Source organism: Pantherophis guttatus, chromosome 2 (genome assembly GCF_059756535.1).
Source record: "Pantherophis guttatus breed Tessera chromosome 2, ASM5975653v1, whole genome shotgun sequence".
NCBI lineage: Eukaryota > Metazoa > Chordata > Lepidosauria > Squamata > Colubridae > Pantherophis > Pantherophis guttatus.
Genome location: NC_142064.1, coordinates 252,769,733 through 252,797,496, shown reverse-complemented (window position 1 = coordinate 252,797,496; position 27,764 = coordinate 252,769,733). Strand labels below are relative to the sequence as shown.

Here is a 27,764-nt window from a genome sequence, read left to right as displayed (position 1 = left end):
GAGAAAAGTTCCATGGATGCAGCCTTTACATCCCACAAAAAAGGCAGGATACAAAGACAAGGATGCTATAATATTGTCTTAAAATGTTGATGATTTGAACACGGAATTCTGTTTGTATGCATTCCAAAGCGTCTTTTTAAAGAAGAAATTGATTTCTTAAAGATTACATTTGTCTAGAAGGAAAATGCAAGCAAATAACACAGGGGAACTTATTTTAAAAAAGGGTTTATTTTATGCCTCTGAGTAACAGCAAAACTGTACAGCTCTACAAAAAAGTGTCCAAAGGTGCTATTGAGCACCAGAATAGTCAGAACTGAAGGCAAGTTCTTCTTTTATCCCAGCTCTTCTCGCGTCTTCCCCATTTTCTTGGGCAGTTTCTTGGTGGAGGCATCTTCCAGTTCTTTGGCCTTGTAGTAGTGAGGGGCCACTTCCAGCAGCCACGTACTGTCAATTTCAATCACCTACAGAAAACACAAAAGCAGCTCTAGCTAGGCTCCTGATTTCAGCACTGTCTCTTGGATACAGACATATTTAGATTAGATAGATAGATAGATAGATAGATAGATGGATGGATGGATGGATGGATGGATGGATGGATGGATGGATGGATGGACGGACGGACAGACAGATTATATGATAGGTAGGTAGATGATAGAGGGAGAGGGAGATATATATATATGATAGAGATGGATGGACAGATAGATGTAGATATAGATGAGAGCAATAGATGAGAGAGGTTGGTGGGTGGATGAATGATAAACATTTCATATTTCTTAACTGTCCATCTCTCTTGAAAAAGGGCTCTGGGCGGTATGGAGTATCAATAAAATTAAACATTAAAATCAGAATAATTTGGGATTAAAAATTTTATAATTATAAAAACAACATTATAAAAGTTTCCAAGGGTGAAGAATTCCAAGATGGGGAGTTATTAGTTGTTAATACAGGTGAAGGGGGGAGTTCTCATAGGGCTGGCCACCTCCATTGTTGTGTGGGCCTTTGTGTTCCCCACATAAGGCTGCACAGCCAAGTTTTGACCCCTTTGCGGAAGGTCAAATTATTGGGGCCTTTCACAATGCAGGGGCAGCGGCAGAGAAAGCCCTCTTCCTAGCTCCTGCCAGCCTACATTCTTTGACTGATAGGGTTTTAGCATACCTTCCCTGTTTGAATGAGCGGGATGGGCTGATGTGGATGGGGCCCGGTTTGACCTGCATATCAGCAAGGTCAAAGGATCATGGAAAGGTGATCCAGTGCGATGCATCGGATGTAAGAATAAGGGTAACTGAACTGGCTGTAAAGGAAATCCAGAACCGCTGTTCCACAAAAATCCCACTAATACCCGATTATTGAATCTCTCCTCCATCTCTTTTAATCATTTAATCCGCCAATGAGACGTCACCTCTGTCTTTACCGTTGCAGCAACAACAACGTGAAGTGACTTGTATATAAAATATTGAGTTAGGCTAGAATGGAACAGAGAACTAAATCCACTGAAAAGACAAGAGAGCAAATTAATTCCATATTACACAAACCTCTTGTTTGACACTTCAGTAGGAAGCCTACAATAAAACGCTACAAATTCACAAGCAAAGAATTTGTCTCCTCCTTTATTTCAATTGTCAATAATGGATATTTTCTAATGCTTAAAGGCAACATTTTTATTTGACTTAAAGCACCTGCTATATTCACACATCAGTTTTCCTTTGAGCACAGATAATATTTTATCTCTGAGGAGAAACTTTTTCTTCAGAAGGTTCGGAAGTGCATGCAGGTGTTTTAACTCACCTGTCTCATGAATTCCTTAGTGGTGAAGACCAGTTCATGATAAATGATCCAGCGGGGCTGCTCTTCAAACAAGGAGCTGTTGGGATGGATATACACTGTCTGCTGATGCTTGACCGTTTTGTAACCGCTGCGGGTTAGCCGGGCAGTGTGATAAAAAAAACCAGCTGTTACAGCCTATAGAAACAGAGCAGGAAGGGCCAAATGTGAGGCAGGCATATGAAAGAAATGGTATCGATGGCTGAAGTTGCAGACTGTTAAATCATAAATGGTCTTCATTTTTGCTTAGCATCTTCTGCAAATCCATCCAATATGGCTTATAATCCACCAGGTTAGTATGATTTGTTCAATAAACCATGATTAATACATTAAGTTGGATTCAGACGTCAAACTATGAGTCAATGTGTTGAAACCAAATGAGCTTAAATTAGTCACTACCAACTTTCAGTTTCAAAGGTTCTACTCTAAATCTGGATATAACTCATTGTATTGTAATTTAAATAACACAAAATAAGTTATTTTTATAGACTGTAGATTAAATAATGGATGAAAAGCAGAGTTAAAAAAATATCAATAAATAAACATTAAAAAGTACCTTCTGCAAATTTAGAAATCACTGGCTCTTATTTAAAAAAAATGTGTGTCAGCGTTCCAAATAATGCCCCCATAGGAAGCAGAACTCCGAGGCAGGTAGAACCCTCAAAGGACAATTTTATTAGATACATCATATTGGCACAACTGGTGTAAACCGACTCTGAAGTTCCTGCAGTTTTCACCCAATTAAAAGAGAGAGTTTCCCTCCTTCCCCAAGTCATCAGTCACATGGTCCAATCGAGGTGCTGGCCAGTTGCTTGGTTACTTCGCTCCTCCTCTCCCAGCCACCTATTGGAATGACCTTAGTTCCCACAGGAAAACTTCTTATTTTGACTACCACACCCCTGCTATTTCCCTCCCCCTCCCATCTAGTAGCAACCCTGAAGCCTCAAAGATGGCCCCAGCCAAGTTCACTTCAGGGCAGTGGTGGGTTGCTCTGGATCGGGCGAACCAGTAGCGGCAGCGGCAGGAGGCTCTGCCCACCAGATGCTTCTTCGCATGAGCAGAAGCGTTACGCGCGCTCGCTCACAAACAAACCAGTAGCGAAGGGTTTTGAAACCCAATACTGCTTCAGGGTTGACAATGTGATTATCATTATGAAGGTTTCTAAATTAGGTGGATATGCCAAATACATATACACTTGTCTAAAGGAACAAATCCAGAGCAGAAGAAAATAATAGGTGCAGGGTGCTTTTACCTTGCGGATAGGAACGTAGTCCCCTTCAGTGGAAGTAATATCCACCTCAATGCGTTCCATCAACCCTTCCAGCTGTTCTCGTACATCTCGAGCTCTCCTCATAGAACGAAACTGGATGAAATTCTCATAGCACCATTGCATGGAGTAACCGCTTTCTACCCACTAAGAGAGAAGGGGAGGAATAATAGAGATCAAAGGCTTGCTGGGATTTCAAGTGAGGAATGCCATATTCTCAGTGACTTGACTATACAGTATGGAGTACAAGTAGTCCTTGATTTATGACCGTAATGGAGCTAGCCTATTACAGTCGGAAGTCATAACAGACATTAAGTGAAGCATATCACTTCACAACCCCCACCCTGCTCTCCCAATGTGATTGTTAATGTATACACAGGTTGTTAAGTGGAACATGGAGTGCCTTGGGTGGGGAAGGCCTAGTGTAGGCCCTACACCGGGCCTCCCCCACCCACTAGGTAGGGCCAAATTTTATATATTTGATTTTAATTGGTTTTAAATTTTATAAATTTATGTGTTTTAATATGGCTGTACACCGCCCTGAGTCCCCTGGGAGAAGGGCGGTATAGAAATCTAATAAACTTTCAAACTTTCAAACTATCCCTAACCCTAATCACCACATCAGGTCCCACATGTTCTCTACTATTAATAACCTTTCTGTACTAGCTACTGTCCTCAGTCCCAGAAAACGCTCATTTTGTATCTCTTGAGAATAGAACCTGATGCAGTATGAGCTCTGGAAAATCCCGCACTAATATCCTAGAACTGCTATTAAAACACACAGAGAAGAAGCAACCATTAATTATCATTCTTCTGAATGACCTCTGCAATAAAAAGTATTCAATAGAAAAGAATATATTTCCTAACTACATAACATCATCTGTTCTAGAAAGGAGTGGGGTTTGTTCCTTGTTTATACAGCAACTTGCCCTGCCAATTTTGATGGTGGGGTGGTTTTCTCCTTGGTAATTCCTTGATTAGGTTGTTGTATCCTCTTTTTTAAAAAATAAATAAATAAAGGGACCTTTGATATACCACTCTACAATAAATGCAAGGCTGGTTGGGATTTAAAAAATCATCTAATGAAATTTTCATCAAAGATTAGAGTTATTTCTTCCTCTCTTCCATATGCTAATCCCACCTCTACTATCCAGGATATGAAATATTCTTTTCTACTGGGAATTCTAAGAATTGCAATTCTAAAAATCTGCAGGATGCCAGGCTAGTAGCCTTGACATTTCATCCTCACCTGAGTATAAACATTGAGAAGAACCAGATGGTCTCCACCAGGCAGGAAGAAATTCATGCGGGCATTGTCAGCATGAACCACTTTGTCCTTAGGACGGTAAAAAATGGCATTGTTGACTGAAAGCATAGCAGCAATGGTCAGGATTTGCTCTGAGCACTTGTATCTGGGGAATTTCCAGTAAAGAAAGAGTAATGTTGGGTTTTACTGTGGTAGAAACAAAGTCAAACTGAAGAACAGCAATAAAAGCAATCGGAAAACTTCAGAAGAAAAATGGGAACAGACAGATTGAAAGGAGGAGACATACATTAACAATCAATTGATGAAAAGCTAAACAAAAAATATTATTTAAAGTCACAGTTTAAATCAGAGCTTTTAAACAAATGAAACTTTAGAAACACGTCAATTTATAATTAATATCAAGCGTGTAAGGTGGACTCTTGAAAAGAATATAAAATATTTAAAATTTTACTCAAGAATTGGAAGCATTTTTAATCATAATAATTTATTTTAATTCTATCCACACTTAATCAAGAATGTTTTTATGCTTATAATTTATTAAATTTTAGAAATACTCTAGATCTATAGGATTTTCGTAATAACATAATCACTGTTGTTCAAAATATGTTGGAATTTTCTGGCAAGAATGTAGTAGAGAATTAGGGACTGAACTAAGAAACAGGAGATGGATACAGTATGCTGCACTTGTGATTCCTGAAAAAATGTGAATAAGGCCAAACATATTAAGAAAAAAAAAAAAAGCAGAAAAAGCAGATAAGGACTCACTGTTCAGAAGCTAGAATCATCTTCGAGAGCATGGGATCAACTGGCAATTCTGCCATCTTCCGGCCCAACTAAATACAAGATACAGAGTTAATAAATTCAATTAAAGGACAAAAACCTCCCACAAGTCAAAACACTACCGTATTTTCTGGCGTATAAGACGACTGGGCGTATAAGACGACCCCCGAATTTTCCTGTTAAAATATAGGGTTTGGGCTATACTCGCCGTATAAGACTACCCCTCTTCCAACGCACACCAAATAAAAATAAAAAAACATCAACTGGCTCACCCACAATGTAAAAGCAGCCGTGCTAGACCCAAAATGGCCCCTGCAACAAGCAGGAACCTCACACAGCCACAAAAAGCCCAAAAAAACAACTTTCACACTTTACACACACAAAATTCCACATACAGCTTTGTGAGATTTTGTGTGTTTGTGTAGTTAGAGTGAAACACTACAAAAACACACTAAATCTCAGAAAGCTGCACAAATATTATTTTATTTTATTTTATTTTTATATGAAAGCTAAATTTAAAACTTCCTAAACTTTAAATGGCTAGGTCTAAAAAAGAACAACTAAAAAAAACCCCAATTAACTATTTTTTTAAAGATCCCAAAGGGGAAAAAAACTTACCCAATAGAACAGGGGTCTCCAACCTTGGCAACTTTAAGACTTGTAGACTTCAACTCCCAGAATTCCTCAGCCAGCTTTGTTTTGCTGGCTGAGGAATTCTGGGAGTTGAAGTCCACAACTCCCTGCCTGCTTGATTGCAGGCAGGGAGTTGCTTGCTGATGGAATGGATTCAGGCAAGTGAAGCAAGGCAAGCGTTGTGACTAGCAGCTAAGGTAGGCAAGCTGGAGGGGGAAAACTTTTTTCCTTCTCCATGGCTCTGGCGATCCCAGCTGAGTTGCCTGATTAGCAGATCGTCAGAGCTTGGATCGCCAGAGCCATGTGAAAGGAGAAAAGTTGTTTCCTTCTACATGGCTCTGGCGATCCCAGCTGAGTTGCCTGATTAGCAGATCGTCAGAGCTTGGATCGCCAGAACCATGTGAAAGGAGAAAAGTTTTTTCCTTTTACATGGCTCTGGCGATCCCACCTGAGTTGCCGGATTAGCAGATCGTCAGAGCTTGGATCGCCAGAGCTATTTAAGGCTCGTCAGAGTCTTTCAGGCTGGTCTGCCTAGTTACAGGAGAACGACACCTGGTGTATAAGATGACCCCCAACTTTTGAGAAGATTTTCATGCGTTAAAAAGTCGTCTTATACGCCGGAAAATACGGTATTTCTGATCCAAGTATATGGCCAAATATTTTGAAGTCATGCGTGCAACAACTTAAAAGACATCTGTGACACTTGTTCTGATCACTAGCCATCCCAGCAGGCCTCCCTTTTCTTAAGAATAGAAAGGGACAAGCAGATACAAAACATTCAAATATCTGCCATTCTTCATTTCACTTCTGTTTCCTCTCTCTGCAACTAGGTACCTCCTTCCAAATTTCTCAAAGCTTCATATATCCTTGGTCTTTTATCCTCATAATAACTGTACACTGAGCTGAGATACAACCATCCATCCATCCATCCATCCATCCATCCATCCATCCATCTTTGTTTATTTTGTAGCACAAAAGTAATCTTGATTCAGGCCCACCTACTTAAAGTAGAACACTTTAGTGCTCAAATCAAGTTGAACAGAAATCTTTCATGTTATTGTTGATGTGATAATGACAAGTCCTCTTTTATGCTATCCTTGAAGAACACAATGAAAATAATTTGTATCCATGGAACCTAAACTAAGGAGTAACTAGAAAGTATAGTTGAATTTGAATACAAATTTGAAGCTTCAGTCTCTTTTCCAACTTCTAACTTCACTCCCACTGATAGACAATCTCTCTCCTTTCAAAATATGCATCCTGCCCTGACAAAATAGCTTTGAATAAGAAATCATACCTTGGTGAGTTCACCAAGATGGTTGAGGGCCCCCAAGGCATACAGCTGCTCCAACGCCAATACTAGAGTCTCGTGGGGTGGTGGATCCATGAAGTCAAAGTGAATCAAATCATTGATGCCTGAAGAAAGAGAAGAAATACAACCTGGCTAAGTATTGCATATACAAGTTTTCTAGTATCTACAAGACCTTGAGCCTAGATATTTCCATCTTCCATCATAAGAAGATGCATCTACTGAAATTTAACCCTTAAAAATGATCCAACTTCCATTGTGGGAAATCTTTGTAAATATATTCTAGGATGGAGCATGAAATCCCCATATTTTACTACCCAAAATACACACCTAAGCTTTTGAGAAGAAGCACTACATTGCCAAGGTTGGTTCTCTGAATTTCTGGCACCGTGGTTTCCTCCATCTCATTTTTGTACGCCCAGGCTGTGTAGAGACGGAAGCACTTCCCTGCAGCCACACGGCCTGCCCGGCCTGCTCTTTGGTTGGCAGAAGCCTGATGGAGAATACGAAGTGTGTGTTTTTACTGAGATCAGTGAGAACTGCAACAGTTATTTCATCAGATTCCAGAGTGAATGTAGGAGAAAAATAAGTAGTTCCCCAACTAAGTGTCTATGGAAATTCTCAATCATCCAGGTCATGGTTGTCCTAAAGGTGCTTTTTTGAAGAGGCAACTGGACTTTCTGGTGTTTCTTTGAAGACGTTTTGCTTCTCATCCAAGAAGCTTCTTCAGCTCAGAGCTGAAGAATGTATGAGAAGCGAAACATCTTCAAAGAAAAACCAGAAAGTTCAGTTGCCTCTTCAAAAAAGCACCTTTGGGTTCCCCAACTAAGACAATCTTAAATTTCACAGCCTAAATGGCAATAAATATCTTTCTCTCACCATTTATCTTCACTGCAGCGAAATTAAGATAATAATAATTGTTCATCTAGATTTAATTACATATATTCTGACTTGTTTATTTTTTGTTATTTTAACATTTACATATGAGAGAAATGTAAACTGCTCAGAATTTATTTGGATTGACATAAACTAAGCCTGTTAAAATCTACACAGTAGACCACCGCTACAAATTTCTAAAAGTGCTTAGTAATATTATAATGTCCCGAAGGAATAAAGTATATTTCCAAAACCTATATTTCAGAAAATCCCAATTTTCCTCAACATTCAGAGACTGCAATTAGAAAAGATGCTCTGATGGTTTTTGATTAATGGTTCCATTATCACAGGACTCAATAAGAGAATTTATTTGACACCATAATACTCTCGTAACAATCTTTGCCCAACTACCCCTTGCTTTGATCTACAGTAATATGTTATGCACACTTTCTAACTAGTATTTTTCTTAAGGCCCCTGCAGGGTTAGAGCTTCACCATTGGTGGGTTGGTGAATACCATTACATGGATGTGTTATATTACAAAAGTGATTTCTACACAACTTCATAGCTTTACAGAATCACAGATAATAAATCCCTGATGATTTTTCATTGTTCTGTGGTTTTTATTAACAGTTTCCAGGTTAACTACATTCTTAACAAATTACTTCCTGCAAGCAAATTAGCACCAACACGAATAAGAGAACCAGATTAAAGCTTCAGATAACTTTGAAGACATTCAAGTTCAGCAAATGTGATAGATTGGATGGGGAAGAGAATGGGGAAGTAAAATACTGAAAGCAGATACCCGAGAACAGGGGGTAACAATAAGTGACTCCATGCCCGTGCGAGCGTTATAACTCTTCTGTTTGCAAAACCCAGGGTCAATCACGTAAATAATGCCATCTATGGTCAGTGATGTCTCTGCTATGTTTGTGGCCACAACAACCTGAGGAGAGAAGAGATACTCATAACTGATTGTGTAAGGCACCTACTTATACTATAAATGTCATAAATTATAGTACCCTAGTTCCATGAGATGAAGGGGCTCAAAACAGAAGTTAGTATTTTTCAGTCATGGCATCGACACCCTGGAACAAGATGTTTTAACTATGGCAGCTTGAAGGCTGGGGAATTCTGGGAGTTGAAGTCCACACATCTTCAAGCTGCCAAGGTTGAGAAACGCTATTCCAGAAACTTGATGATGGTCTTCTGGAAGGTAGCAAAGACCCTACTCTTCTGTTGGGCCTTGGGGGAGGGCCTATCTGCTACCTGGAATGTGATTATCTTAGCTAATTTATTTGCTGTAACATATCTCTTCTTGTAGCTTATTTATATAGTGCATGCCTTTTTTTTTTTAAACCATGGATGTTTTCAGATTATTTTTACATTGTTTTAAGTCACCATGATTCAAATGGACTATTCAAATAAATCAATAAAATGTAGAACACAACACTGATTAATGAAGGAGGTCCAGCTGTAATCCTGATTTCTTCATTAAAAACATTCTATGAAACAAGTCTCTGAAAGATCTCTGCCCAAGAATCAGCTAATACAAATAAAAAATGCTATATGGAGAAATGGCATTCTGTATGTCTTGGTAAAACAGCTTCAAATATCTTTACTATGGAGGTGAAAAATCTAATTGTCTTGAGTCCTTTTCTTTCATGCTGTGATTGACTTTCTGATTTTCTCCCCTCCCTTTAAATCCAGGACAGTCAGTATAGTGCAGGGGTCCTCAAACTACAGCCAACGCAGGACCACAAGGCTGCCCCACCCACATCACCCCACCTACCTGCCTTCTGGAGGCTAAGTAGGCCAAAAACGGGACACATAGAGGCCCCAGGGGGCCAAAAATGGGTCCCTTTTTGGGTGGCAGAGTTGTTCTGGAAGCTGAGGAGGCAAAAAACGGCCCCATTTTTAGCGTCCCCAGCCTTTGGGGGGGAGGGAGGGAGAGAGAGTGACACACACACACAAACAAATAGAAGTCCCTCACCCCCCCCCCACAAGGCAGCCACATCCCTTCACTAACCTGCTTTCCATACCCAGAAGCATAACAATTTAAAGATTAATTTGCGTGTATTGTTTAATAGACTGCTAAATTGGCCACGCCCACCCAGTCACATGACCACCTAGCCATGACCACCCAGTCACATGACCACCTAGCCACGCCCATCCAGCTGGTCCGACTGCCCAATAGTCTGAGGGACCGTGAATTGGCCCCCCGTTTAAAACTTTTGAGGACCCCTGGTATAGTTTATTAGGTCAATTACATCCCTGTATTACTGACTTGAGACGAGATGAAAGAAGAAGAGGGGAGGTTTAGGGGAAAGTTGCTTACATACATACATGAAGCAAATGTTGCTATTGCTGGAAGGCAATCACTGATCTATCCGAGTCAGACAAGATGTTGCACCTATATTCAAAGGCAATTTGGGAAGGCTAATGTCAAATGTCAGTACTGCTGTAATTTTCCTGCCTGGTAGATGAATGTATGGTTCTGTCAAAACTCCTTTCCTCTAGGGAGGTTAGAGGTTATATTTTGTGCAAGAGTTGTGCATATGTTGTGCTTTCTTTTGTTGGTAGGCAGCCAACAGGGACATGAAAATACATTATGCATTGCGTACATTACATAAGCATTGTTAATAATGCTGTTGAGCTTTCAGGCTGCAGGTTGTAAAATACATATTCAATGTTGCTTTTATTTCTGTGTTGTAAACGTTCTGTTGATGCTGAATTTTCTACATGTTAATTGCACAAACAATGTGTTTCCTTATTGAGTATTCCTGGCAGGCTGCAAATACAGAAATGAGCACTATTCATAGACAATATGAAGAGAGAGTAGTTTCAAGCCAAGAACTAGAGATATATTTTTTTTCTGTTATTGTTTTTGTGGTCTCTATTGAATGCTATGTACAGTATTGCTCTTTGTTGAGCTTCTGCGATAGCTGGTATAGGAAGACTTGGGTTAACAGCAGGCTTTAAAAGACTTCACTTCAATTTTTTTTTTAAAAAAAAATCCTATTTTTCTCCTGTAGGTAGAGAACTAGATAGCAGTCAACAGACATTATTCGACCATACAAAGATATTTGTTTTGTGTTCCTATTGCCTCTACAGTGAAATACTTGAACTCTTCAGTAAATAGAACATACAACACTTGAAGAATTCAGAAATTGTTCTTTTAACACTGCCAACCTGGCTGTTTTATCTCATTCTCAAAGCAAAACCTCTTCTCTTTTGTGCACACCCCTAATGTTCATCTCCTTTCAACTATCTACAGCACATGAGTACCAAAAAGAGGTCCTCACAATATTGATTCCCTTCAAGCGACAAAATAGAATACTAAACAACTGATGTCTGAAACCACATCTCCCCAAATGCAACGCTTGGGCCAAAATTCTCCACTCTCTCCTTTTCCAAACATCTCAAATGCAACTCTCTAAATCAGGGGTCTCCAAATTGGGCAACATGCTGGCTGGGGAATTCTGGGAGTTGAAGTCTTAAAGCTGCTAAGTTTGGAGATCCCCGCTCTAAATAATGAAAGCTGCACAGGTTGACCCCAAATAGCCAGACCTTCCTTTCCTGCTTTATACAACCAGCTTTTACCTTCCGGGCCCCTGGTGGGGTAGGTTCAAAGATCTTGGCTTGCATGTCGGAGGGCAGATTAGCATATATTGGAAGGACCACAAGTTCTGCAATTTTGGAGCCCAAGCGCCGGCAACGATCTTGTAACATCTCACAGCAGGCTTCAATTTCTTCCTGCCAATAAAAATGGAAGTTAAGCTCTGTTTATTATACTACAATACTGATAAGTAATGGCAGTTAATTAGGAGAAAACACACAAGAGCTTACCTGGCCCGTAAGAAACACAAGGATGTCCCCTCGGGGCTGAGTAACATGAATCTGCAGCACCGATACCACACAGGCTTCCAGATAATCAGCCTCTGGTGCCTAGAGGGAAGAGGCAGAGGGAGGACAATCACACTACAGGTAGTCCTCAGTTAGTGACCATTTGTTTAGCAACCATTCAAAGTTATGGCAGTGATGAACAAATGACAGTTACACCTAATCCCCAAAGTTACAGCATGTGAGCCTTGGTGGGGCAGTGCTTAAGAGTGCAGTACTGCAGGCTACTTCTGCTGACTGCCAGCTGACTACAATTTGGCAGTTCGAATCTCACCAGACTCAAGGTTGACTCAGCCTTCCATCCTTCCAAGGTGGGTAAAATGAGGACCCAGATTGTTGAGGGCAATAGGCTGACTCTGTAAACTGCTTAGAGAGGGCTATAAAAGCACTGTGAAGCGATATATAAGTCTAAGTGTTATTGCTATTGCTATAACCGCATGTGATCAACATTTGAGTGCTTAGTGGGCTGCCCACAGAGGCACCTCAACTCTCCGCAACTATCTCCCTTTGCATCTCTGTCCTTTTGGTGCCCTGCACTCCGCTGCCTCACCCTGCACTCCTCTGCCATCCCCAGCTGACCTTCGCCATCTTCTTCCTCCCACTGCTGATGAGGCATACCTGACCTGGTCCTTCTTCCTCCCACTGCTGATGAGGTATGCCTGACCGGTTGTTGGTTGCGTCAGGCTTTCTTCTCAAGGCTGTGTGCAGCATTCTCCAAATCACGTGTGGCCTTCACGTGAGGCTTTGAAACTTTCCAAAGCCTTGCAAGAAGCCTGCATGCAATTTGGACAAGGTTGCGTAGGATTGGGGCAAGGCCAGACATGGCTTTGGAAAGCCATGCAGCATGTCAGGCAGACCTCGCAGCAGTGGGAGGAGGAAGATGGCGAAGATCAACTGAGGATGGCAGGGACAGTAGAGCAGCAAGATGACTGAGGATTACCCGTCACTCTTCTTGAGTTAAATAAACACAACTTCATCTCCTTTAATGGCTTCTACTATTGTTTGTCCTTGTTCCTCACTCAGTTTTTCTGCTCTGGATTAGATATGCTTCTTCTATAGGCGATTTTCTCCTTTTGCTCTCATTTTGTGAAACTAGAAAGACTTGTTATAGGGCAAGGGTATCGGAAAAATTCTAGTCCCAATTGTGGTTGTAAGTCAAGGACTACCTGTAGGAAATAAATGACTGTACAAAAGATAATCCAAGTTAGGAAAGTTGAATACAATGAAATCCAGTTATGAGAAGAAAGCCTGTGACGTGGCAGCACACAACGGCTATAAAATGAAGATAGGTACAATCTACAGCTTCAACTTCCGAGCATATAAATTCAAGTTTGGACGTAGGAATTGGCATTCTAGAAATCTTACATGCTCTCCTTCCAGCCACCTCCAGGTTGATGACTTTGCCTCTCTGTTTCCTCAGCCCTTTACACATTTACAAACATAAAACACTTTGTGCTTGCTAACCTTAGTGTAATAAATGTCAACAGGAAAACGGCGCCCTGGGATGCGGAAGATGGGAGCATCGTCAAAGAAGGTGGAAAAGCGCTCGGTGTCCAGGGTGGCACTAGCAATCAGCACCTTCAACTCAGGCCGGAAACGAGCAATGTCCTTGATTAAACCAAACAGGATGTCGGTGTGCAGCGTGCGTTCATGAGCCTCATCGATGAGGATGACGCTAGAAAGCAAGCCAGAAAGGGTGTGGTGCTGGATACTCATGAAATATTTCTACTCATTTGCAAGGGATCTTAGGTCTGTTTAAAATCAGGCCAGTGTTCGCTTTTTTTTTTACTAAGGTAGGAAGACTACAATTTACAGTCTACTACAAAGACTGCAATTTTAAGGAATCTGCAGCAGAGATCAGTCTTGAATCTAGATCTTTCAAAACCATAGCTTACTCATTAAATGATCATCACTATGATCCAGTGGGGGGTTTCAAAATTTTTTACTACCGGTTCTGTGGGTGTGGCTTGGTGGGTGTGGCATGGCTTGGTGGGCATGGCAGAGGAAGGATACTGTAAAATCTCCATTCCCACCCCCCTCCAGGGGAAGGTTACTGCAAAATTCCCATTTCCTCCCGATCAGCTGGGACTTGGGAGGCAGAGAATAGATGAGGGTGGGGCCAGTCAGAATTTTTACTACCGGTTCTCCGAACTACTCAACATTTCTGCAACCGGTTCTCCAGAACTGGTCAGAACCTGCTGAAACCCACCTCTGCTATGGTCCCACACTGCACACCACTCTCAGAACTGCGGAGACTTTCTTTCCAACTATGATCCCAAAGCAAGCTCTAAAATGGACTGCACTCTTTGCAGCAATTTTAAAATCAGACCCTCACGTGAAATATCCTTTATTGCCCTAGATCCAGCTTATCATGCAAATCCAAAAAGGACACCTCTGGGCTGAGATTTATGTTTGAAAAACCATTAGCATAGGTATGGTTTTGCTCACTCATTCTCAGCAGAATTTATTCAGCGAGCAATTTAAAATTTAGCAGTATTCTGTGGAATTTGGAAAGTTATTTTTCTAGTTAGTCACGTTGGCAAGATTTGAGCTAAAATTGATCTGAGTAGTGCAATTTAATTTGCTATCAGAAAGCTACTTCAGCTATTTATCTGAAAACAAACCAACATCCATGCATTCCCCATGATTAAGCCATTAGTGCAAGTGTCCACTGCTGTTACTCACCTATAGCTGCTCAGGTCAGGTTCGGTGAGAAATTCTCTGAGCAGCATCCCGTCCGTCATGTACTTCAACACTGTCCGCTCTGAAGTGCAATCTTCAAAACGGATGCTGTACCCTACCTGTGGGAAGGGCACAGAGCTGTCTTTATTACACACAAAGCAACATTTCTCCAGGAATTCTATTTAATTCAAATTAAGGCAGCCTCCAAAAAAATATAAATATCCCCCAACTTACAACCACAATTCAAGCCCAAAATTTATGTTACCAAGCAAGAGAGTTTTGCCCCAATTTACCTTTCTTTCCACAGTTGTTAAGTGAATCACTGCAGTTGCTAAGTTAGTAACATGGCTGTTAAGTGAATCTAGCTTGCTCATTGACTTGTGAGAAGATCGCAAATGGTGATCACATGACCCCAGGACATGGCAACCGTCATAAATATGAACCAGTCGCAAAGCATCTGAATTTTGAGCACATACCATGGTAATGGTGAACCACATACCAGGCAGTGGTGAACCACTTCCATACTGTTGCTAAGAAAACTATATAGACATATCCAAGATGTCACCAGAAGACAATCTCCTCTCCAAGGAAATATTAATGCTTGTATTATCTCGAGAAATAGATACTGTTATGAGGCTAATGAGTATTATGATGGCCAACACATCACTGCCTTCAGGTCCATGGCAAATGAGGGTGAACAAGGGACACATTGACTTTTATCTGAAAGTTTGGGATAATGCTTATATTTATAAGGAGCCCCGTTGGATCAGCCAACCAGTTATATCCCTCCTCCACCCCTGTACATCTACAACTAATATTTGGAGGTATGCTACCCCCAATCCAGAAATAAAACAGAATCTCAAGACTAAAAGCCCTTGATATACCTGTCTTTCAATGTATCCATCACCACGTTTTGTGGTACCGAATTCTATAGGTGAATAATGCATGCCCTATTTGAATGTGAATCTTTTCATGCCAGAGAACCAACTTTTCCTCCAACGATATAGGCTGCCATTAAAATAATTACTGGCCATCCCAAAATTAGATCAGGGATTATAAACTGCCTAAAAGGATTGGTAATATAAACTACACAAATTCGTTCCTTCCCGTCTCCCTCTTCAGAACATACTTCATTTCCAAGCTTGACATTCATTTCCTGGGAAACACGGGCAGCAACACTCATAGCTGCAACTCGCCTGGGTTGAGTACAGCCAATCTTCATTCCTTTCTTGGTGTAACCCTATTAAGGAGGGAGGGAGGGAGGGAGAGGGAGAGAGAGAGAGAGAGAGAGAATCTCCATGATTCAAGATCTCAATACCAAAGCTGTTAAGTGCATAAAATGGTTTATGTAGGAGCTAAAATACTATGCATGCTGGGACTCAGCAGTTCATAGCCGCACTCAATAATTTATGGGTGTGCATAAAATTATTTGTGTAAGTGCTAAAATTTCTTTCTGCTGCGGTCACTGGATTACACACTCAATTCTTTATGGATATACTAATATGCACACAATGGAACACCTGGGGTTTGTCAAGTATGAAAAATAGACTTGTTTCTTCTGCGTAAATCATCCCAAAGCATTAATTCAAAAGTTTTAGTACATGCACATTTTAAATATTCCTAAAATCAAAAACCATTTTTCAAGGGCATCTTTGGAAATGTAAATACTCAACTTGTTTTGAGTGGGCAGCAAAATGTGGGTTTTGTAGAATGTGGTTAAATCAGAACACAGACACTGTAGAAAATGCTATCTTCCCTTCTAAAGTTCTGGATTGTTTTTCAGTGGGTTTTTGGCTTGCCACGAAGGCTGTGAATCATAATTTCGTTTTTAATGTTAACTTATTGTTTTATTTATTTCCTTGTATATACACTGTCCAAAGCTTGAACAAGTGGGCAGCTTATAAAATAATTGAGGGGATGTGTGTGGTTTTTTTAAAAAAAATGTGCATTTTTTCATCTTGATTCTTGCCCCACTGTTACAATCTTAACAGTTTTAAAATCCTAAGTTTCATTTGGAATGGAGGGCAGAAATTAGGGAAAAATCTTCATGGACCAAATGTTTTAAAAACTGGAATCTCCTTGAGTTTTGTTTGTAGCTCAAAATAATATGTGTCCACATACCCCGTTCAAACCCTGAGCAACCATGGGCCAGTGACTACCATGATTTCCAGAAAAATTTATTTATTTATTTAGCGTATGGTTGGTCACACACAGTATTTTTTATCCAGAAAAAGGCACTGGGGCAGAGATAGAGAACAGGACAGCTGAAGTCCAGCCAAAGGCAACCACAGCTCAGTTTCTGGAGAACCAAATTGCAATGTAAACTGAATCCTAATATGGTATGCAGGTCTATGATTACACAAGTCGGGTATTGGTCCCTGTTGCTTTCAGAACACCAATCCCGAGCATGAAGTAGGGACCAAAGAAGCAGCATTTCCCTCCTGTAAGCTTCACCATGGATCTCCTTCACTCCTGCAATCAATTATTCTCCCCTTCCCTATCGAGTTACCTCTTCATACAAATACTGTGGGATTTGAGTGGTCTTGCCAGAACCGGTTTCCCCTTCAATAATGAGCATCTGATGTTCAGCAATGGCAGCCAGTAAGTCTTCACGGTATGGGAAAATAGGAAGACTGCGGCGCACCTCCTGGATAGACAACTTCTTGAGTTCAGCCTGGGACAGTTCCGGCTTCTCCTCCTGGCAATGAGGAAACAGAATTAGACAAGCTTCCCTGGATCAACAAGAACTGGTGGAGTCCTTTTGGTTCTATATTTCTTATCCCTGGACAAAACTGATACCGCAAGCAGAATGTGGGAGGCACCGTAGATCAATGGTGTTTACCATTGGTTACCTGTCAAAGCTGTCAGGCACAATCCTTCATACTGCTTGATAACAACCCAGAAACAATCTATTTGATTCCCTTAATTGATTCTATAGAGATATTCAGCTAGTAAGTCTGACTCAGCTACGAGAGTTTCCTTTGGTCTTTACTTTACTTACTTTACTTTATTCAAATTTCTATACCGCCCTTCTCCTTTCGGACTTAAATATGGTCACCCATATTTAAGCAGCAGTTTAATACAGAGAGTGGTGGCCTTAAGGGAAATATTCAGAAGCTGTTACAAAACCAAACCAGGGCAGAAGCCTGCCTTGAGCCCTGGGAAAGGATACAATATTAGGAAGAGACTCAGTATGGCTCCTCCCTGACTCACTGGGATTTAAGAGGGAGGGGAAAACTAAAACAAACACACTTACGAGATCTGCTATTTCTACTTCTGTGCTACTGTCAAATCCTAGATTCCTTATCTATGTTCTGAATATTGTAATATTTAATAAATAGCTTCCTTTCACTGATTCATCGAAATAAATTCCCATTTTCTAGTATTCCTCCTGTTGAGGCAGAGCTACCATGTTTCCCCGAAAATAAGACCAGGTCTTATATTAATTTTTGCTCCAAAGGACACATTAGGTCTTATTTTGGGGGGGAAAATACGGTACTAAATGCATCCATCTGGCTGACAAACTTAACTGGGACTTATTTTGTGGGTAGGGCTTATATTACAAGCATCCTGAAAAATCATGCTAGGGCTTATTTTCTGGTTGGGTCCTATTTCCGGGGAAACAGGGTATTTGCCCAGCTTTTGTTTCTAAGACACTTAATTTGTCGATGTGAGATCTCTAATCCAGGAGTCCCCAACCTGTGGGCCCTAGCCCACTACTGGGCTGAGAGCTAATTGCCACTGGGCCGTGTGAGTGGCTGGACAGTGCGTGCATCTCTACTTGCATGCATACAGCCCCACTCACGTGAGCCTCATCAAAGCCCCACTTGTGTGTCACCGTGAATGTTGCAGATGCCTGTGTGCACGCATGCACACACACATGCCCTTGCTCCTCCCACAGAATCATTCCCACTTTCCTCCCTCCCCCAGCTCCAGGCCACCAACCCGAAAAGGTTGGGGAACTCTGCTCTAATCAACTGGCCAGAGTCACTTCGTTGAGTTGGGCAGCTATAGAAATTGAATAAATAAATGAAATAAATTGATCCTTACATCCCGGAGAAATAGATATTTTTCGGAGACAAGATTTGAATTTCCACCAGGAGTTCCTGACTAGGTTAGCGTTTGCAGAGTCTCATCTTCTTTATTTCCCAGCCTGCACCTTCTCACCTTGTTCTGATTTGCGCCCCGCATTTGCACAGCATTCACAAACTGGATCATCTCATCCTCCTCAAGCACGTACTCATAGTCTTTGCGAGGATGGCGCTGATTGGCATCCCGGGCCCCAAAACGCAGAGCAGCTGCCCCAATGTGGTCTTCCTCCCAGCGCCGCTGCTCATCTCTTGGAGCCATGTGATCCTCTGCCTGGGGCTCCTCATAACGATCAGGAATCTTCTGCAGGACAAAATCAAAGAGAATCACCAGTGCATTCAGCAGCTCAGTAGCCAAGGTTCCAGTTCAACAGTTTTTTTGCACATTTTCTTCAGAAGTATACTGTACACTGACTCCAGCCAGTTAGACACACTGAGTTATATCCCCAAGTGCATGTAATTTCAGGAAGCATTACAACTCCATTGTCTTTTTATACATTCTGTCTACTGACCCAAGAACCAGAATCCCGCGAAACAGACAGCAAGCAATAGGCCTAAATCTCAGTGCTTGGGTTCAGACACAGAGACTTAATCTGATGTGGCAGAAATAAAAGCAAATAGAAATATTTAGAGAAGAATTGGCCTTTATGTTCTGGGGGACCATTTTTCTTTTGTTTCATTATAATAAACATCTTATTTTTGTTTTTAATGTTATATAAAATGGTTAAGATGAAATTTGGCAATAGATCAGGTCAAAAAATAAAACAACAAGCAGAAAGACAGAGAAGCTTCTCTTAATATTATAGGCAAATTTTCGGTTTCGAAAAAGTCCAGAAAAATGATAAAACAATAGCAATAAACATTGTAAGAAATACAAGCTGCTGCTAACCAAGTATTTCAGATAATGGGACTGATAAGGATTGTTATGAGTCCCCCATTTGTCCTGGTGGATACTTGTGAAGACAAAAACCAGAATTGACCAAACATTTGCTCTTCCATGTTCAGTTTGTTGAGTTGATTCCAAGTGAAGCAACCTGTGTGCTTGCTAGGCATCTAGATGCAATTTAGCCCCACACAGGTTGGCTCCTGGTTACCTGCAGGTTATCTTAGGTAGAGTTCTTTCCTAGCCCTGATTATTGTAAACTTTTAACGGGAGACCACCGGGATAACCTGAAAACAATATTTTATGTCCTTTCTTCAGTCCACCACTCATCTCACCCATCCCTGGCTCCAAACTTTGCCACACATCACCACCCTTACCTTACTGCGGCTCTCCTCAGGCATGTAGTACCGATTGTGCTTCTCCATCTTCTCCTGCTCTCCAGCCTGTTTGTACTGTTTGGCCAAGTCGCGCACTTTGCGTTTGTACTCCAGCTCCTGCTGCTCAAGGGCTGATAGTTCTTGCTCAGAGAAGAGGTACTCCTCATCTGCTATTTCTGCTTCCAGGTCTTCCATTTTATCCTTTTCCCGTTTGGCTAAATACTCCCAACGGGATTTCTTACGTAGTTCTGGAATCTGACGTATAGGAAGAGAAAAGAGTTTTTATCCTTGTGACAAGTCTGAATGATTTTGTTTTTAAAAGAAATGTTGAAGGCCGATTTTCATGCGTTATTTGGGCATTTTATTTAATTGTGCTCTATCCTGGCAACGTCATTGCAAGGCAATTCTTCTGAAAGCAAAATCTACTACGGTGGTTATGATTTTTATTCAAGAGGCTGGATTGATCCTGCAGTGGTACAGGTTTTTTTTTTTGTTTTTTTTTAAATTTGATTTATATGCCGCCCTTCTCCGGAGACTCAGGGCGGCTTACAATGCATTAAGCAATAGCCTTCATACTTTTGTATATTAATACAAAGTCAGCTTATTGCCCCTACAAACTGGGTCTTCATTTCACCTACCTTAGAAAGGATGGAAGGCTGAGTCAACCTTGAGCCTTGGAGAGATTCGAACCAGCAGTAATTGCAGGCAGCTGTGTTAATAACAGGGTGCTTAGACCACTGTACTATCAAGGCTCTTTTAATGCAAAAATTACATCTCAAATTTTATATGCAGCTCCAAGTTGGATTACATTAGCAGATAATAACATAGCCGAATTACTGGTGAAATTTTAAACAAATGTATCTTTTCTTTTTATGTACACTGAGAGCATATGCACCAAAGACAAATTCCTTGTATGTCCAATCACACTTGGCCAATAAAGAATTGAATTGTTTTGTAAAGAATACCCATTGAAAATGCAGGCTTGGCTAAGCATGATTATATATCATTTAAAAATGATTATACATTTTTCAAACAAAGATTGCTTCAGGAAATCCCAAAATGAATCTTTTGCAGATATATGATTGATAAGGTGACCCAAAGATCAGTCAGATGGGCACTGATCCTGATTATTTTCCATCGGGTATGGCATCAATATTTTATTGTATAAAACAAAGATTATGTGATAATTCAATATAGTAATTAATGGCCAAAGTCAAAATTCTGTGTTCACCTGTAACTTTTTTAAAAATTACAATTTACAGCTCGATAAATATCTTAATAGTTTATATTTAAGTAAGCACAAAATAGCCTTTTCAAAATGATATTTTTTTAAAAAAAAATCTTGATCTCTTAAAGATTTTGCCCCGTAATGATATTGATTTTGACACAGTGGATCATATTTCATTGTGTTGTGAATTTTATGAGTCTTCTGCAGGATATTATCTGGCTTATTCTAAATTCAAAAACAGGAAGAGAGTCTTCTGAGTATGTTAACATTTTACTCGCATCTGAAAATCCTAAAACTACAGAGGCAATAGCCAGACTATGGCCATAAAAACTAGGTTTTTGAACACCATACCAATGAGTTTTACTTTTTAAACTGGTATACGTAATGTCACATTTTAGACTGCATTTCTAATTTGCTAGTTGGGCTTTTTGGCCATAAATAAATTAATAGAACTAAAAGTTTATAACATGGAAAAAATTTAATAACATTTTCTTGTAACTTATTTTCATTATTGTCTTGTTGGCTTGCCAAAAAAGATACATTTTTTTAAAAAAAAACCTGTTTCCTTTGCTTAAAGACCAGACTTGTTGATCAGGAGTATATCACTCAACTTGGTCCACTTTTTTCCTGTATCTCTTTTATACTCTCCCACATTCTGTCAATACCTCATTATTGTTCACTGTCAAATTATTCTTTATGTTAAACACAATGATAAAATCAAGCTCTTACCATGAATTTCTTGTCCTCTTCTACCATCTTTAAACGCTTTTGAGCTTCTTCATATGCCTAACCTCGACGTAATCAGGAAACAAATATACAATAATAACTCAAAACACAGCAGTTCCAAAAATCCTTGCTAACAAATGTTGGATGCAATACAGGTAGTCCTCAACTTATAACAGTTCATTTAGTGACTGTTCAGTTATAACAGCACTGAAAAAAGTAACGTATGACCGTTTTTCACACAACCGTTGCAGCATCCTCATGATCATGTGATCAAAATTTGGACATTTCGCAACTGACTAGTATTTATGACAGTTGCAGTGTCCTGGAGTCATGTGATCACCTTTTGTGACCTTCTGACAAGCAAAGTCAATTGGAAAGCCAGATTCGCTTAACAACCATGTTCCTAATTTAACAACTGCAGTGATTCACTTAACAACTGTAGCAAGAAATGTCGTAAAATGGGGCAAAATTAACCTAACAATTTCACTTAGCAACAGAAATTTTGGGCCCAATTGGGGTATATATCAAGGACTACCTGTATTTTTAGGACTACAGATTTAGACATGCAACAAAGCAGTTATCAGAGACTTACAGAAAAGTTGGGAATAATCTCAGCAAGAAAGTGGAACTTCCTCTTCTAAATAATATAAGTATTAGGTATATTTTTCAGGTATGAGAAGAGGAAGAAAATACCACCAAAGGCCAAAACATGAGAACTCTGGAGCTGGCATAGCAGAGATTTGAAAGTGATTGAAAAGGAGTCAGTCACATGTTTCCATATTGGGAATGAAGGCCTTGCAAAGCAGGACTGAAATAAAAGATTCCATATCTCAATGAATCAGCATTAAAATGTTAGCCATTAGTCTTGCACAATGTTGAATAAGGACTATACCATGGTTTAAAAATAAATCAAAACCGTAAGTTGTATACAAAGTTCTGAAACTTCTGCAAATTATCACAGTTCAGTAATTTTGCACGTTTCCTTAGCTCCCTATTCTCGCTTTCCTCAGAAAGTGGAAAGGATGCCTACAAAGACACTTAAGAGAACTATGTCTGATTCCTGTTCCAAAAAACATATTCAGGAATCTTTTTAGGTTTTCCACTTTTACCAAACATTATCTACATATCTTTCAAGTCTGCCTTTTGGCTAGAATGGCTAAAAAAAAGCAGTGTTATATTTTAAAAAACCTGCATCTTGTTTATGCCTGAACAGAATCATCATGTATATATTCAGTAATATTCATGATAGGCAGGTATATGTGTGTATGTATATATTTGCATGTGCTTATAGCTCTCCAATATCCAATTTTTAGCTAAATTTTCCAGCCCCAGGTGAAATGCTAATGCAAAAATGGGTGATATAAGAAAAGAATGGACAGAACAGTTAGGACAAATGCAACCAAGAAGGGCTTCCGCCATAACGAAAGCAAAATCCAAAGGCCGAGACCACACCTTCTTGTCTGATCGCTCGAGGATATTGCGAGTCTTCTCTTTGTCCTTGCGTTTTACACGTTCTGCAAAAGCATCACGTTCTTCCAAGTCCTGCAGCCGCTCTCGTTCACTCCGGTCCCATTCATCCTCTGAATCTTCCTCTGGAATCCTAGGCCAAGAAAAGCAAGAATGTTTAGTTTAGTTTAGTTCAGTTTATTTCATTGTCATTGCACATAGTACAACAAAATTAAATGCTGTCTTCAGTGTACATTATAGCTATAAAAATAAAAACACAAATATACATCCTTCACATTCTATATAATTGAAATTGAAAACCCAATATTGCACTATACCGTAGAATTCAATATGGTTATTGCCCTGGGATAGAAGTTGTTTTTCAGCCTATTTGTCCTTGTTTTTATTGTCTTGTACTGTCTGCCAGATGGTAATAGTTCAAAAAAAGGGTGCCCAGGATGAGATGGATCTTTAAGAACGTTTTGAACTTTCTTAAGGCAGCCGGAGCTATAAAGCTCTTCCAAAGAGGGGAAAGGGCAACCAATGATCCTCTGGACAATGACATTGACCCTCTGGAGTGCTGTCCCATCTGCCACTGTGCAATTGGCAAACCATACACAGATGCAGTAAGTTAAAATACTCTCTATGGTGCAGCGGTAGAAGGTCACCAGCAGTTTTTCATTGTTGTTGTTTCCTGAGAAGTCTCAGGTAGTATAATCTCTGCTGGGCCCTTTTGACTGGAGCTGCAATGTGAGCGCCTCAAGTCAGGTCCTCTTTTATGATAACACCCAGAAACTTAAAACTGGCCACGTGCTCCATTCGGTCTCCATTGATAAGCAAGGGCTGGATGTCTGATCTATTCCTTCTATCGTCCACTATAAGCTCCTTGGTCTTATTTGTGTTAAGGAATGTCTGTGGCTTTCCTTATTTTTCTCACAACTCTGCTTTTTGCAAGAGATGGATGCTCACCGTCCCGTGTCCTCTTCACTAGGCTTCTCATCAGAGTCTTTGTCTTCCTCTTCTTCCTTGCGCTGCCTCAGGTGTTTGTGCCGTTTCCGTTGCTTGCCCTCAGGACCTTGTGAGGGGTGATGACGCTTTGAGTTTCGGGCTGCTGTTGCTTTACCGGTTTCTTCATCATCACTGTCTTCCAACAGAGTGTATGAACGATTCTTTTCCTGCAGGGCTAAGGCCTGTTGCTCAGCTAATCTGGCTGGACGCTCCTGCGGCACCTGGTGTGGAACCTACCATTGGGGAAAGTGGACAAATCAGTTAGAACTCAAAACATTATAATTTCTACACATATACCCAACATAAACCTTTTGAGAATGTAGCTCTTATTCCTTAACACCAGCCTAGAAGACACACGGCTTTCCCAATTTTCCCAAGTCTTTTGCTAATATTGAATTAATTTTGAGTAAAATATTGAATAAAGGAACATTCACATCTTACTTCTGCCAAGATTTCATTAACCGGGTGCATTATGAGGTCTTCACCCTCCATTTATTGTTGGCAACTTGATGAGATATTCTAGAGATTACCACTAGGCAATTCATGCAAAATACTTGAAAACTCAAAATCACCAAATGCTATATATTATTTTCACACTGCCATTTATTTCTTATTGAATTTCTAAAGAAAGAAAAATTAATGGAATCTGGTGCAACCATCCTTACTATAGAGCAGGAACACCAAAGAAGAATCAGTTTTGGCAGGAAAAAAAAATAATAAATTCCATTTCCAGCTGGAGAACTACTCCTAGTTTGAAGTCAGGAAAAAGTGATGTTGGTGCCCTTCTGAAATTTTGACTTTCAACTCCCATCAGCTCCACGATGATAGCTATCAGTTTGCGTCCATCCAATCAGTGCATTTCCTGGTTAAGATTTCATAATTTTCAAGGTATGTATCAGTCACACTATGTGGACCACACAAACAAAATTCTTTATTTAGATGGGCTACACTAACAAAAACTTGCCAACTATGATTGTGTTGCAGTGCTGAAGCTTAGCACTGGCTCCCCATAGGGCTGTGTGCTCAGTCCCTACCTATATTCACTGTACACACATGATTTTGTATTGTCTGATCCATTCACTGTGATCATTAAGTTCGCAGATGATACCACCGTATTGGGTCTTATTACAGGTGGAGTTGAAACCGCGTACAGGGGGGAGGTTCAAAAACTATTGACATGGTGCTTAAAAAACAACCTGCACCTGAACATCAGCAAGACAAAGGAGACGGGGTTAGACTTCCGGAAGAAGAGAGAGAAACCTGCCCCACTTTACATCGAGGGGGGCTGTGTGGAGAGAGTTTCCTCCTTTAAATTGCTGGGAGTCTATCTCAGCGAAGATCTCACCTGGAAAATCAATACGACCCAGGTGGCCAGAAAGGCCCAACAGAGACTCCACTTCCTTAGGGGCTTGCGAAATAATAAAGTGGAACAACAACTGATGACCTCCTTTTACCGGTCCACAAATGAAAGCATCCTCACTCATTGCATTATGGTGTCGTATGCTGGCTTGACAGCCGCGGATAGAAAGACATTAGAGGGTGGTGAGCACAGCACAAAACATCTCATGGGCTGTCCCCTGACACCACTAGACGACATCACTAGGGCTCGTTGCCTTGGAAGAATGAGGAAAATCCTCAGAGATGACTCACACCCTGGTCAGCCCTTCTTTATTCTTCTATCAACTGGAAGAAGATATAGAAGCATAGGCAGCTGCACAAACAGGCTGAAGAACAGTTTTTATCCGTGGGTTGTCAGACTCCTGAATGAAAAATAACTACAACAATATAGTACGATTGACTTGCAGGCGCGACATGCAATAAGTTCACATGGTGCAATAGGACTGTTTGTTAGTAGGATTCAATGGGCTAGGGATTTTTTTTTCTTTCACTGTGAGTTGTATTGTGTTAGGGGGGTGCATGAAGGGAGGCTCAGCCAATCTCATTGTATACATGTTGTACTCTGACAGTAAAGATTTGAATGGAATTGTATCACCTCCTCCTTCTTAAAATTCAATGAATTAGGGAGTATCCACCAACAATGCCTAGACAACTGAGTCTGTATATCTCTAAAGGTCATCTTCCTTACTCTCTACAGAATTTAATAAGTGGATTCAAGTAATCAAATACAGTACTTTCACATTCTTGCTCCTTATCGTTAGCTATAATTACTGCTCTTTAAAGCTTCTTTGTTCTGATACTCCGTGGAAAAGGTGTCAAGTGATCCATGCACAATCAGTGAAAAACGGATCTACAATTTGAAAGTCATGCTCAAAGAAGAAAATAGGAAAGGGGAGGGAAGAGGGATACCATCTATTCTATACGATTGTATAATCATCGTGTTCCATATGACGGGTGGTTTTGATGGTCATTGAACAGTTGCAAGCTTTCAAACTCAAAAAATAAAAATAAAAAATCCAGGACCAACTAGTTTGGGATCCCTTACGTTAGATAAAAAGCTTTTAGCCCACAAAGCTAAAGAGAATTTGTTTCAACACATTCAAAAACAAACAAAAAAAACCCCAGGAAACAACCATTCCTTTGTTTTGTCTTCTTAGCAGTTTTAAAAGACGATCCTTATTGCAGCTTCGCGTCTCTCAGCACCAGTTAAGATCCCCATATGCACATCTGGGGGCTCTCCATCATGTCCCCTGAGATATAATCTGGTATACCACTCTCTCTTCCACTCCTATTTTGTCTGAGGAAAAGGTCTTGAACACTCAGAGGAAAGCTTACGTCTATTGTGTAAAATGTTAATACCGATTTGGATATTATTACTTTTTTGCCTCCATGCAGGGATCTCCAACCTTGGCGACTTTAAGCCTGGAGGACTTCAACTCCCAGAATTCCTCAGCCAGCAATGCTGGCTGGGGAATTCTGGGAGTTGAAGTCCTCCAGTCTTCAAGTTGCCAAGATTGGAGACCCCTGCCATAGAGCACTTGCTATTTCTCACCCCTTTTTCGATAGCCCTGCCTCTGGATTAGCCCCGCCTCTCACAGCACGCGCACACACACATATCCTCCCAGTCCCGGTGTTCGAAGAGGGTCGCGCGCTCAACTGCCAAGCCGTCTCACCCGCTCCCAGAGCTGCTGGGCGAAGGTGCGCGCGCTGGGCTCGGTCATCCGCAGCGTCTCGGTCTCCTCCAAGCGATCGAGCAAGTCCTCCGGAGTCCGGCTCCGCTGGGCCAGGCCCACCATGAAAGCAACGACATGGCGCTCGCTCAGCCCCAGAAGGGTATGGAGCTGGTTCGAGACCCAGCGCTCCAAGTCTCCCGCCATTGCAGCGGGATGCTGAACCCGCCACCCAAATCTCGTTGTTTTCCCCCTTACCCCCCCCCCTGCCTTTTCGACCTGCGTGATAGTATTTCCTGGCTCGTGCTGCTGGGAGCCAATCAGCAAGCTCAGAAAGGCGAAAGTTTCGTCATCTTAAAGCGACGGGTTTTTTTTTTAAAGTAGGATTACGTACGTTGCTCTC

The 27,764-nt window shown here is 40.7% G+C and overlaps 1 protein-coding gene across 1 annotated transcript; it reads right to left on the bottom strand.

Moving 5' to 3' along the window:
- Positions 1 to 209: 209 nt before the first annotated feature.
- DHX16 (DEAH-box helicase 16) lies at positions 210 to 27,722 on the bottom strand. Its single transcript, XM_034421635.2, has 20 exons — positions 27,365 to 27,722; positions 24,255 to 24,526; positions 23,292 to 23,439; positions 21,843 to 21,899; positions 19,886 to 20,140; positions 18,705 to 18,929; positions 17,047 to 17,235; positions 15,667 to 15,777; positions 14,541 to 14,656; positions 13,320 to 13,530; positions 11,802 to 11,900; positions 11,556 to 11,708; positions 8,758 to 8,898; positions 7,408 to 7,570; positions 7,066 to 7,184; positions 5,121 to 5,188; positions 4,338 to 4,500; positions 3,074 to 3,235; positions 1,786 to 1,959; positions 210 to 461 (listed from the first exon to the last, which is right to left on the bottom strand). The coding sequence occupies exons 1-20, from the start codon at positions 27,566 to 27,568 to the stop codon at positions 333 to 335; spliced, it is 3,159 nt and encodes a 1,052-aa protein (XP_034277526.1). The 5' UTR covers positions 27,569 to 27,722; the 3' UTR covers positions 210 to 332.
- Between the last annotated feature and the right edge of the window lie 42 nt (positions 27,723 to 27,764).

Excerpts from the sequence above, each read along its gene's own strand:
- DHX16 (XM_034421635.2), bottom strand. The coding sequence starts at position 27,568 with ATGGCGGGAGACTTGGAGCGCTGGGTCTCGAACCAGCTCCATACCCTT. Across the intron at positions 23,440-24,254 it reads AGTGAAGAGGACACGGGACG|GATTCCAGAGGAAGATTCAG; the intron begins GTGAGCATCCAT and ends TTCTTGGCCTAG. Across the intron at positions 20,141-21,842 it reads AAGAGGACAAGAAATTCATG|ATTCCAGAACTACGTAAGAA; the intron begins GTAAGAGCTTGA and ends CCTATACGTCAG.